A 13,950-nucleotide genomic window follows, 5' to 3' on the forward strand; every position below is an offset into this window, starting at 1 on the left:
AGGCGTGTTTCCTACACCACAAAAAGGCGTCATTTCAGACCTGTGAAAATGAACATTTGAGAATCCCCCCCTTTGCTGTTGTGCCAGATAGTTCTGTTGTGTGCTCCCCCTGTGCTTGTGTGGTCTAGTAGCAGGGGCATTTTTGCAGATTTTGCTGTTTTTTGGCCATGACTTGTGATACTCACTGTGCCCTCCCCCAATCCCCACTCGTCCCTGTTCCACACCCCCTTATTGGCCCTCCACTTCACCCAGTGACCGTGCAGGTTTATCTGAACCGCCCACAAAAACGGACTGGATCGTCTGAGGCCCCAAAACCCTGCGCAGAACCTCTGGCAGCTCCCCGTTTCCCCAACGTTACCCCTGATTCCAAGAGCGCATCAGACAAAGCCGCACCTACGGCTGGGGGGGACAAGGCCGCAGTATTCGGCTTGCCTCTCCAAAAAAGCCCCAGCCAGACATCGCACATGCCCCATGTCACACCAAGCTACAAAAGCCCCATCAAATCCTCCAGCCAGTACTTCCAGATCTGTTACTAGCCTGTCTTAGTTCACATCATCAAAAAGAGAGCTAAACAGTTCAACATCAAATTTTTAAAAACATATTTTTAAATGTATTGATTGTGTTTTTGCGTGCTGTGGTGTTTAATAACTTGCAAATTAATTGTTGTTTTTAACTTTAACCCTTTAAGGTGTAAGTATGTTATTAGAATATTCTTGACTGAACATTCTAATGCTGATGTAACAATCACTACTGGTAATTGAAAGCAATTGAGTTCTAGAACACTGACTTTAAGTTTTTTTATAAAAAAAACATTCCTACTCATCCCCACAAACCTACTCTTCAAATGGTTGTTTTTTCCTTCTCTGTGCATGTTTTTTTTTTTTTCTGTTGTTTTATATCTGTGGAAGCATGTCTTTTTTGTTTCCTGGTTGCTTGGGTTTTACTCATTCTTCATCCCTGTCCATGAGTTTGACATCATAACCCCCCCATCAGTTATTCACGTTCTAACACTGTCAAGCTAACAAACTGGGTGAACTGCTTTCTATTCGCATTGCTCTGTCATTTGTGCAATCTGCTCCCTGTATTGTAAACATCTAATAAAATTTATCAAAAGCCTCCACCTGCTGTATTTGTTGACTGAACCTTCATTTCTTAATTCTTTGCCTGTTCTGTTGCTTACACAGAGTTGTTACTAACACCTGATCATAAAGCAGACATCTACTTTCAGGACGTGTCTGCCCTGATTTTATTGGAGGTATATGTGAGCAGAGATGTACTTTAGGACTTGTGTTCCTTTTTTTAGAGGAGGGGTATGTGAAAATGTATTTGAAGGGACGCCCCGTCACCATGTACATGCCCAAAGACCAAGTGGAATCCTACTCCCTGGAGGCCAAATCAGACCTGCCATCGAAGAAGCTGAAGCTGGACTGGGTGTATCCTTTTGTTCTGCTGTCTACACAAGCACAGGTTGTGACCCCTGCGCAAAATATTACTCCTGTAATATTCCAGATTGGCCTGTAGTCCATGTTTATGTTATAGATAATTGTATTCCTATTCCTGGAAAATAGCCATTTTGTTCCCATTGTCCTGTTCATTATGATAAGTTGCCTGATTTAAGTGGACAGATAATTGATGGGCTGAGGATCTTTTTTTTCTTCTTTTTTCTGATTTTCAAATGTGCAGTGAGTGGGTAAAATTTGGGAATGACTGGGCTATAGATTACACTCACCAGGTGGATCAGGTTTTTCAAAAAATTCAAAATGGCAGAAAATCCAACATGGTGGACATTATGGGTTCTATGGAATTATTTTTAGTTCAAAACAAGACGCACATTTTGACATTGGTCTCATGTCTCTACAACATGAGAAAACATGTAATCATTTTTTTTAAATTCTGTATTTAATTGTCCACTATAATATGGCCACCATGTGGGGACTTAGGGTGAAATTTGCTGCACGGCTGATGTCCCAAAGGATCAATGTGCAAAAATTCATTGAATGTTACCAAACAGTTTTGCTATAATTGCCAAAAGTGGCAGAAGACATAACAATAATACCAGCAAAAAATAGGGTTCCAGCAGCTTTGCTGCTCCTGAGTCTCCTCCCAGCTGGACGGGCCAGACAACCTCCAGACCTCGGCTGCACCTTCAGATCCTGTCCATGAATACCAGGAACAGGAGGGGAGACAAGCGCACCTTTGGTGAAGTCCGACACCCACATTGAATGAGCTTGACCTAATACAAAGAATGTGAATACAGCTCTCGCCCCCGAGTATACAGGGGCCGAATGGCTCACAGTGTTGACCCGACATCCCATACTCCCACAGCACCTCCCACAATATAGCCCAGGGAACATGGTCATAAGCCTTCTCTAAATCCATAAAGCACTAGTAGACTGGATAAGCAAATTCCCATGCCCCCTCATATATACAGCCTGGAAAAAACCCACATTGTTCCCCCTTAATCTGAGGTTTGGCTATCTGTCGCTCTGACTGATAGTCAAACCTCAGATTAAGGGGGAACAATGTGGGTTTTTCCAGCACCATGGCATAGACTTTACAAGTGTGATTCCTTAAAAAACTGGAACACCCTTTCTTAAAGATGGGAACCACCACCCCAGACTGGCACTGTTCTAGAACTTCATGTGACATTGAAGATTCGTATTAGCCATGACACTCCAATTAAATCCAGAGCTCATAAACCGCCCCAGTGACTTCTGCCACCGAGATGGGCTCTCATCCCTCAGACTGTTTAGGCTCTGCCTCCTGAATGTTTGTCAGATTTAGGAGTTTCTCAAAGTGTTCCTTCCACCATCCCCAGTTTAGGTCAGAGTTTCACCGTCCTTGCTAAGAACAGGCTGGACAATGTTCTGCTTTCCCCTCCTGAGATGCTGAATGGTTTTCCAGAACCATTTTGGGGTCGACTGAAAGTCCTTCTCCAAGGCCTCTCCAAACTGCTTCCATGCCCCGGCTTTTGCAACTGCAGCAGCTGCGGCATTTTTTGCCTACCAGTACCTCGTGCTGAAGTCTGTGCCACCCAGGCCTGGAATGCCTCCATCTTCAGCTTGACAGCCTCCCTCACTTCTGGGGTTTAATGTGTCCTTGGGTTACTGCCAGGACATGCACTGACTAGTTATGACCACAGCCCCTAGCATCCACTTCCACAAAAGAGGTTATGAACAGGATCCTTTCAGACTCCATGTCCTCAACCTCCTCCAGGATACTGCAGAAGCTGTCTCCAAGGTGGGAGTTGAAATCCAAGAGTTCTCAGCAAACTCTTGCTACATGTTTGGGCCCACCTAGTCAGTCTGGCAGCTTACCTCGCCATGTTATCAAACTCACCACCAGATGGTGATCAGTTGACAGCTCAGCTACTCTTTTCACCCTAGTGTCTGAAACGGCTGCAGGACTGATGAAATGACAAAGTTAATCAGTGACTTTTGGCCCAAGGTGTTCTGGTACCATGTACCCTTGTGTTTGAACATTGTGTTTTTTATGGACAAACCATGACCAGCATGAGCAGGTGATAAGTGGGGGTAGCAATAAAATGAGGGTTGGAACAACTGCCACATTATCATTATTGCTGTGGAAAGATAAAAAACTATAAATATCATTTCGTAAATCCACGGTGCATTATATTGTAACAAAACATTTATATACTATAATAGGCTTGGTAACTTTTTTCCAACAGTTACACCTATACCTGTAACCGCAGCCTCACTAGTTCAATTCACAAGCCATTTCTATTAATACTTCAAAGATCTCTTGGATCAGTATAGAACCACATAAACAAGGCTTTGCCCAACTCAGAATGCTTTGGCAGAAACTGTTACTTTTTGGTATTTATTTTCTGCTGGTGTGCGATATGTGCTTTTGCAAGTCACCTTATTCCGTTTATTTTACCTTCCTAAGCAAAAAAAACAGAAGTTGGCCTAATTATCACAGTGAATTTATTGATAGCTATTAGCCTGCTGTGCTTCTAGACAACAGTAGCATAATCTTTACAATGAAGTACAATTGATACAAATGCTTCTTGCCAGCAAGGCAACATTACCAATAAAACCCTTGCCCAACTGTCAAAGAACTTGTTTGGGAGAGCAAATCATATAATTTTGACTATATGCATTGTGTCAAACTGACAGATGAGCTTTGGAAAAATAACACATCCTTGCAATCCTCAATGCAACAACCCTGCTTAAAAATGGCATAAATGTGCACATCACTTTGTTTCCTAGAGATCTTGTGAAGTATTGTGCATCTGCTATTCAAAACTGGAATGGGCTTTCTGATCTTTTTCAGATATTAAGATTATTTTCCTCATTCATTCTTGCCTGCACATATAATACAATGTTGAGCATACTAGAAATATCTTGTTTAAGATATATTTCATTTTACTTTTGAATCACCCGACATACATCTACAAGAATATATCCATTATTTTGCAGTTGCACCAAATTAAGCCACTATGATGATGTCACAAATGCTGCCATTGCTGTTTTGAAAGGTAGTTTTTTGCATTTAGCAGGGATCTGTAGCTTATTCTTCTGCCTAGTTGGCTTTGCAGATGTTAAACCAGAATAGTGTTCTCGGCTAGAAATAGCTGTACGAAATAAGTAATTGTACCTTACTGAACCCGTGTTCAGCATTTGTCTACGATCATGAAATGCACTTTTTTGTACGTCGCTTTGGATAAAAGCGTCTGCCAAATGAATGTAATGTAATATGTAATGTAATGGATTTGGGAAATGCAATAATATTGTTTACAATACAGGAAAAAGGTCTAAAAATAAGTGTGTTGCTATTCCTCATCCAGAGCGGAGATTATGACTTTTCCAAGCATCAAAACAGAACATCTGTTTCTTTGATGCCTGAGTTCTGGTTTATGGACAATAACAATTGTTTGCTTCGATAAAGCAAGCACACTAATAAGTATGGACAATAACAATAGTTTTCTTTGCTGAAGCAAGCAAACTAATCATGTATGCAAGAGAACAGGCAGTGGGTTTCTGAAGCAACCATACTAATTGCATTTATTTGAAAGCAGATGTTAAGCCTGGCTGGTGCCTGCATTCATACCACTGAGCTTGGGTGGTTACTACAGACGCAGGGGAGGTCCAGACAGCAAGCTACTTGTGCATTGCAGGATTCGGAAGATCATGTAAACATGCCGCAGCTATTTTATGGAAGGTTAGATCGATAGATAGTTCATGAAATAAGATTAAATGAATTTAGACTCATTTACAAAGGAAGAATAGTGTTTAAGGTGCAAGTAGAGGCCCAGTGTGTATTGTAAAGGCACAGGAAACTTGTGACAAATTGTTTATTTTCCCTGATTCAATCATTTTGGCACCAATTTTACCCTTTGCCCATCTGTCACAAATCAAAGTTTCCTGTCCCTTTGTACAAGACACTTCCAAGATCTGGTTGTACAGTGCCCTAGGTGTATACCTTCTTGATATACCTACTCAGTATCCTTGCAGATAGCCTACAGCTAAATGTTTTGGTGATGAACAACTGACGTTGTGTTTTCGTAACATTAATTTTTTAGCCACACGTTATAGTTTCGCTTGGCTGTAGTGATAGTCACAAACTGCCCACGTTATCCCAGAACTCCTCAGAGACATTTTACTAAAAGTAATGCAGTAAAAGTAATCTAATCGACTGCACTAAAATCACAGCAAACACACTCCGTTTTCCAACTTCACTCATATCTCAGCATACTGAGGCCTCACAAAAAAATATTGTGTATATTATTGGATATGCCTTACGAAAAAAATATTCTCAGGGTAAGAAATAACAACATTACTTTTTTGTGGGTTGAGATTTGTGGAATGAAATAGTGGACACAAGGCTGGAAGAGCACACAGAATGGTGGCTACAAGAAAGAAAACTGAAGGACACAGTTCATTGAATATAGGGGACCTGTTCACATCATGAAAATGTCCAGGTTGTTAGAAAATGGTACAAAAAGAGTGGAGGAATTTTAAGTAGAAACTGTGTGCTATGCTAAATAATTCCCCATTCCCTACTAATATCGGGTATTCGTGTTCCCTGAGTAGATATGCAGATCTCCTATGGTTGTGCTTCTTGACCAGTTCCAGATATGGGTACCGGGGGCGGGACTGTCGATCCAACCTCTACCTGCTACCCACAGGAGAGACGGTGTACTTTATTGCATCAGTGGTGGTGCTTTACAATGTGGATGAGCAGCTACAGCGGCACTATACAGGCCACACTGATGATGTCAAGTGGTAAGTACGTGGCTCATGGTGGCCACAAGCTCTTTAGGGCAGATGATTGGGTGTCATGTCGCCTAGGGAGTAAGGGTTTCAATTAACTGTGTTTTCCTCTTTTCACTACACACCAGCAACTGGGCACTGACAGGCTACCTGCACTAGCTGTGCATGAAATTTATTGGTACAAACCAATGAGTCCCCAACTAAACTGGTGGACTGCAGAGTGAAAAGAATCAAGGACTGGTAGGACAAGCTTCAGAGCAAGAAATCAGGCATTGTGAATACAATAAAAACAATTAGGCATAATTGTATAATACAAATACAATCAGGTATAATAAATACAATACACAGCAATAGGCTGCTGAGCGGCTCATTCGGTCAAGCCACCACATTGTGGTGCAAGGATAAGCCCCATGGTCTCAGAGTGAATCCAGAGCGTGTCAGTGCCAACTGTGGCCGGTAGCTCCATTGGGCAATGCATAATTATGGTTACATCGCCCAGGGTATGGGAAGGCTGAGTTTGTTAAGGGTCCACATTTCATCGCTCTCCAGCGACCCCCTCTGGTTGACTGGGGGCCTGTAGACTGCATGTCAAAGATGTATATGAATGGTCTTCTTATGACTGCCCTCTATGCAAGCTTAGTCTGTGGGGTGAAAAAAGTAGACTTGTGACATCACGAGGGAGAATTTTGGGTGTCTATATTCTAGTTTTATCCAGATAGTAACAATGATCCACAGTAATACTGCCCACGAAAGAAGGATTTGGTATTGGTCATTTGGAGAAGATGTTTTTGCATTACTAACATGGAATTTTACATTTTAACTAGTCAGCAGCATGACCATTTAGTGCGGTGGTAACCCTGTTTCTGGAGATAAACCATCCTGTAGGTTTTCAAGCATACCCCTAAGCAAACTTGTTAAATAGGTAGGGATCTTCAGCTGTTTGAAGTAAAAGCTTGAGCTGCTGATTAATAGAGTCAGGTCTGTCAAATTAGGGTTGAAATAAAAACTCACAGGATGGTAGATCTCCAGGAATAGAGTTGGTTACCACAGATTAAGTGGCTGTCAATCAGAAGTGAACTTGAAGTGGGTATCAATATAGAATGGACACACTAACATGACATCCAGCTATGACATTTAGAAACAGAAGTTATCATTGAAATCATCAAAATGGAGCTTTAGCAGGACTGAAAAACAGTTTCACAGTGCACAAGGTTTGTTTTGGAAGGAGAGATCAAACTTGAATGAAACAACATTTGTTTTTGAGATTTATTGATTTAATTAGTTCTTTTCTGACCATTTAGAATGTCCAAGCATATTTCTAAGCCAATTTCATAAATGCAGCATTCTCTGTTAATTCAGGAAACCACAGACTAGCACATACATCCTCAGAAACATATGTGGCCAGCCACCATGTTTCACTCTGTAGTCCAGAAAGTGAGCAGCACACTGTTACACCAGTGGACTGTGAATGTAAGGATTTGTCTGTCATGTGTGTTTGTGTGCATGTGTCTATGTGTGCATTTACTGACAGCTGGTGTGTACTATTTAGGCAGCTGGCACATGTGTCCCAAGGCATCCATTCAACTAGATGAGTCCCTCTTGCATGATGAGGCAGGGACTACTCTGCCAACCAAATCTCTCTCCCTTGCCTAGGCTACAGCCAATTATAAATTCCCCCCCGCAGGGCCACTGGCCTGATTTGGCACTGGCATTGTCAGGATTGGATAGTAGACTATGCGGTTTGTCACGGCACTGAAAACGAGAGCTTTAGCCAGGTGTGCCATCTGACAGGCACATTATTGATTACTAAAGACGTTTAATAGACTATTAGGGGTCCAAGCAGAGCTGGTATTTCCAGTGTGACAGTGTATGTGCTTTAGTGTGTTTGAGCGTGCACATGTGTGTGGAAGAATGTACGTGACTTATTGTGCCTGTGTGTGCCCTGTGTGTGCCCATAAGTGACTGTGTACATGTGCTAGTGTTAATGTATGTGTGTGTGTTCATGTGTTATGTGTCTACATGTCTTTGTTGGGTGTCAATAAGGGGAGAGCGTATGTTTCTGTGTACATTGGAGTGGGCAGTGTGAAAAAGCTGTGTTAGTACAGAACGTGTATCTCTTTGATGTGTATGAGGAAGAACGTGTCTAAATCCGTGGAGGCATGTGTTCACGTTATCTGCGTGGGAGCCCCGTATGATATCATGACTGCAAGCTGAAGCAGTGTGGGCTTGCTCACTCTATACTCAGTCAGCTCTCTGGCCCGTTTCTGTGTCTGTCTCTCTTCAGCCTGGCTGTCCACCCTGACAAAATCACCATGGCAACGGGACAGGTAGCGGGAACCTCTTCTGATGGCAAAGTAAGGGACTTATACTTCTTAAGCCTGCCCACAAACCCAACCCTATGGTGCACTGCTCAGCGGGACTCCATGCACAAACACAACCCTACACTGACCTGTTCACCAACACAACTCTACACTGACCTGTTCACAAACACAACCATACACGGCCCGGCCAGCACAGTGACAGCAGCAACAGCTGTGATGTGTGAAGCGTTTTGATTCTCCAAATGGTTATATTTATCATGTGTTAAAAGTGTCACACTGATTTAGACCAATCATAGTGTTTTGTTGTGGAGAGCCCAGCCATTCAAACTGGTTCAGGCAAACAAATTGCATATGGTAACTCCACCTATTATGACCATTATGCCTAACTCTGCTGTCGCTGCACAGAAAGGCTACAGCAGGGAAGATATCCCCCCAGGAGGCAATGTAATGAAAAATAAATGTATTATCCTGGTTAACAGGGGCCTATTAGATTTGGCTCTCAGAGCTGACCTTGAAACTACCTTTGAATTGTCCTTTCAGTGATGTATGGTGGGATGTGCATATGGCTTGAGAATCAGTCACCCTATGGACTGTGCCACAGACCTTGCCAAGCTTCATATTTCAATGTGCTTTCAAGTGTCAAGTAATTGTGGTGCACAGCAGCACACTGTTAGCATGTTAGCATAGCTCTAATAGCCCTTCTGTCCTGGCAGCAGCTGCCCCCACATGTGCGAGTTTGGGATTCAGTGAGCCTCAACACTCTCCATGTCCTGGGCACTGGCTTCTTTGACCGCGCCCTGTCCTGTCTTGCCTTCTCCAAATCGGTGAGTTATAGCTCTGCACTGCCTGTGCAGGTGGAGTAAAATAAATGGTATCTTTTTTTAGGGGGGGTTATGCAATATTTACATGCATTCATAAGCATAATATGTGCTGTTCTTTAATTTTCTTGTAGATAAAGTTAAGTTAGGTGTTTATGGCAGTAATGACATCAAAATTTTGTGTCATATAAGGTGGGAAAGGAGACACACAGTGTGATTGTGAGAGGATATAAATAGTTCAATTTAAATAGTAAACGTGAATCTAGAATTTTCACAACTGTACAAATATGAATTTGTACAGCCATCATAAATGCATATACATCTTTATAAAGTTTTAAACAATAAAAAAAAATGAATTAGTGTCATGTTTTCAGTGGCAAGACATATAACTTCACATCATTCTAAAAATGGAATGGTTAACCACTTCTGTATCACCACCGTTTTTAAACACAAGTCAGAATTACTCTAAATGTTACTGAAAGAAAGTAACAGAAGCTCACACAAGTTTTTTTTTCTCACCTAAAACCCCCCCCCCCCCCAAATGGATACAGATGCTTGTGGGTATGAACTGAAATGCAATGGAGAAACACAGTGGAGCCACAGCCACAATGCTGGGCAAATCCCAGTTCAAATTTGATGACAATACTGCAAAAAAATTAGATTTCCTGTGTAAGAATGTCCTCAGATACACCAAACAGCAGACGTTTCTGAGTGGTGAAGGAATGCATGCAGTCTTACTTGGTGCTTCTGGAACGGGATTAATTTAATGATATCTCAATCATCTGAGTTAAAATAGTGTTTTAACTTTTGCTCTGTGCTAACAGTTTTACATAGAAAAAGACTGAGCCAGTAGTGTGGTTCTATATGTATCACTATCTACTTTGGTAGAAGTGGACTTGCCTGTGGAGTGCGTAGCCTGCATAGATACAATTCTGTATCTTGCTATGGCAGTAGTGTATAGGTGAGTGACTATGGGGTGCAGATATCCTGAGTTATATGCATATGTCAAAGAGGAATGCCAGGTTAAAGTGAATGCAGTTTATTGTACAGTGTGTTCAATAAGAGAATGTATTTGAGTATGCATTTAGATGATCACCGATATAAAATGGGATCAAGTCCATTGCATATGCCCTCTGCTGTCTGTCAAATTCATTTTCACTTCCATGGTCTCCAATTTTTGAGTCTTCTTTAGGCTTAGGCATTGCAAAATTATTTTTTGTTGTCAGACAACAACCTTGTTAGGTATAAAGCCTTAAGACCTTTCCTTGCCAGTGCGTCAGTGTGCATACTAAAGAACATATGGTTTGTTTACGCCGAAGAAACGATACCTGTTTCTTCATGCAAGCCTACTAAACTATACACCGTTAGAAACATAATTCCATTGGCTAAAATGCTTTTGAGTTGTCACTATAATGTCTTGCCCCTGGCTGGCTGTGTATTGCGCAGAACTTATACTGTACAGATCGAGATGTTGCTGGCGCATGGTGGGCACCATTGGTTATACCGAGTGACGGCTTGGCCTGTACTCTTCAGAGCAGTTTATAGGTGGGCTCGTTTTGTTCCAGGGAATCTATACAAACTGGACACGATAACATTCCTTTGTACACAATACTTTTTCTGTGAATGAAACTGCAAAACGGACAACAATGATAATTCCTTCGGAGAATTGCAAAGTAAACAATGGACATTTTATCAAAGTTTCTCCCAGTTAACATGTTTTTGGGACTAAAAATGTCTATGGATTTTGTTTGCTAGATCCTTGCCATGATAAAAACAATGCCTAGATATGGATTTCCCCTAAAGATTTATGATAAATTTGAGTATTTTTTTTTCTCAGATTAAATGGACATGCTAAATAAACCAAATTTCAAAATATACTTCAATATCAAATTTGATTTTAAAAAGGAATTAATATTTAATTTAAAATATAATCATTTACCTTGTATCTTATATCTCTTTTTCAGAAGCAAATATAATATATATATTTGTATATTTAGCTCTTATCTTGAAACTTAGTTTTCAAGTTTATTGAGAATTAAGAATTTAATTCAAATATTTATTTTGTTACAACAAACTCATGTTTAAAAGTTAGATATTTAGTTTAAAAAAATTAAGTATTCATTTATATCTTTAATATTGGGTCCCTAATGAAATATTTCGCTTATATCTTAAATATTGGTCCTTCTGTTCTATAATAGAAAATAAAACCTTGACATCTCGAAAGCAATGCCTTCCTGTGCCAGAGATAAAATGAGTATGTTGGAGATGCGTAGTGCACCAGGCTGATGTGAATACAATGATGTTATAAATATAACAGCTCCCTACAGCTCCCTACATCAGTGGGAACATGAACGTTCATTACAGATGGTGGGATCACCCCCTGGACGAACTAGGGGCAGTTAGAGTATGATTAGTCTCCTCAGCTGTTAACCTAAGCTAGGGTCTTGATCAGTGCGCTAATTGTATCTCTTATTGTGAGGAGTGACTGATGAGCTGAAGCCCACAGCAGAGCTGGCCCCATTAATTACACTAGCCTATTATGTTCATTTACATGATTGGGATGGCAGGTATGCCACCAAGTTATGCCTTGGCAGGGCAAGCCCTGTACCTATACAGCATCTATACAGAGATTTTGGCACTTTTCAGAGTTTCCTACAGAAATAAACACAATGACCTGAGACTCTCAGCCCTTAAGAACACTAACTTGTGTACCTTCTGACCTCACGTAAACAGACATAATTCACAAACAACTTCTTACATCCACATAATAAAGCCCCAAACGTGGTGTGATTAAGCATTTTTTCCTTCTTTTCCCTGCCAATTACATCATCACAAATGCTCCAGAACCACAAACAATAATTCTCCCCATTGGACATTTGGCTACATCAGCCAATGACAACATCACATCTTGAAAGTAAGCAACTGCTTGGAGGATACACACACTAAATTGACTTATAAGGAAGTGAACACATTTGTAAAAACTTTGCGGTTGGCAACTTTGGTTCATGTGGAGGCTAGCTTGCATGCTAACTAATAATCAACAAATAAAATCTATTGTTTTCATAACTGTATAATCTTTGTGGGAAATTAGTATTTCTGAAATGCATTCTCTATTATTTCTCATGCAAAACCCACATAATAATTAGTGATGGGTATCATTCAGATTTTTGACAATAACCCTGCCTAAAAAACCTGCCTAAAAAAAGCCTACTTTTCAAACCTGAACCGGTAGTCTACCTTTTTTAACATAATGTCCAAACGATGACATAAAAGAATGTTTTTTTTATTGTAAAGGCCCCTCCCATTGTTTGAATCCTTCTAGGTAAAATACCGCCACACTTTAGACAGTTTCACTTTCAGCATTTTGAACAAGTTTAACGGTAGCTATCTTACTAACGAGTTTACAAAGCAAGTGTAACTTTAGTGCAGTTGGCGCCAAAATTAAGCACCTAAATCTTGCGATTTAGTCCGGTAGGTAACATTAGTCGTACGGGAACCGGTGCCTACTGTCAGGTTTTGGTGCCAAACCCTATTCATTACCGAGACAGCTACATGGCTACAAGATAGGCCCTAACACCTTGGACTACTATTGCAGACTTCACCCAGCTTTATTTAACTGTATTTCCTTATGCAGTATTGATATTCAAATTATTTTGCGATGTTCAATACATATGTTTAAAAAAGTCATAAAGGGGAAGCCATGGGGGAAGCCAACCAGGCTACTGTCGCTACCCAGCTAATGCCACATTTCTAAATTAATGTTAGCTTGGCTTATAGATCCTCTACTTACATACAAACAATTAGTTGGTCTGTCGTGCATATAATACCCTATTAAAAAGCAAACACTTACATTTATTCGTCATGTGTATGCATGTCTCATACATTTATATGCATTATTATTATCAGTTACAAGCACAGTACAAAAGGAAATATCTCAACGAAAACCCCTTTTCAATGTATAAAAATGGCAAGTTACTCATGCATACGAAGCACTGTATATAAGTCATCAATTAAAACTTGCAAAATCTAGGCCTGCCATTAAAAGTATTGATATAAAAATGAGGCCAAGTTTCAACAAACAATATTGGCTTCATCTTAGTTGACATAAATTTAGCAAGCGCTATTCCAAAGCAGTGCTACCCAGTGTTTTCTAGATTATTTCATGTGACCTGGCCCTTTATATCTTGTGAACAGAAGTATAATATCTCTGTAACTAAGAAAATAAACTCTTTTTAGGGGGCTGAATAGTGTAACACAGCGCTTGTGGAGGGTTAAGCTACTAAACTGGCCTGCATGTCTTTCATTCCAGAATGGGGGCAGCACCCTATGCGTGGTAGATGACTCCAATGATCATGTGCTGTCAGTGTGGGACTGGCAGAGAGAAGAGAGGCTGGCTGATGTTAAGGTAGGACTGTGCTGAATGCTTCTGAACCCAAAAGAGGGTCCATTCTTTGCACTGGGCTTGTGTATGTGAACTCCCTGAATTTGTTACGCAAATAAGTAAAACTAACTTGAGTCGACCTCTCACTGTAGCTACCACCCCTTTGGCTTTACTGTGGTGTGTAGTGCATGGAT

At 40.7% G+C, this 13,950-nt stretch overlaps 1 protein-coding gene across 7 annotated transcripts in view; it reads left to right on the plus strand.

Moving 5' to 3' along the window:
* eml1 (EMAP like 1) overlaps positions 1-13,950 on the plus strand; it is a 94,136-nt gene that overhangs the window by 68,047 nt on the left and 12,139 nt on the right. For 6 of the 7 annotated variants that reach the window (XM_064337195.1, XM_064337149.1, XM_064337169.1 and 3 more), the window contains 5 exons: positions 1,304-1,433; positions 6,099-6,248; positions 8,521-8,590; positions 9,271-9,381; positions 13,685-13,780. In XM_064337195.1, the coding sequence (XP_064193265.1) occupies positions 1,304-1,433; positions 6,099-6,248; positions 8,521-8,590; positions 9,271-9,381; positions 13,685-13,780 (557 nt within the window). The remainder of the gene's footprint in view (positions 1-1,303; positions 1,434-6,098; positions 6,249-8,520; positions 8,591-9,270; positions 9,382-13,684; positions 13,781-13,950) is intronic. The other variant, XM_064337160.1, reaches the window with a different exon arrangement.

Source organism: Anguilla rostrata, chromosome 1 (assembly GCF_018555375.3).
Source record: "Anguilla rostrata isolate EN2019 chromosome 1, ASM1855537v3, whole genome shotgun sequence".
Taxonomy (NCBI): Eukaryota; Metazoa; Chordata; class Actinopteri; order Anguilliformes; family Anguillidae; genus Anguilla; species Anguilla rostrata.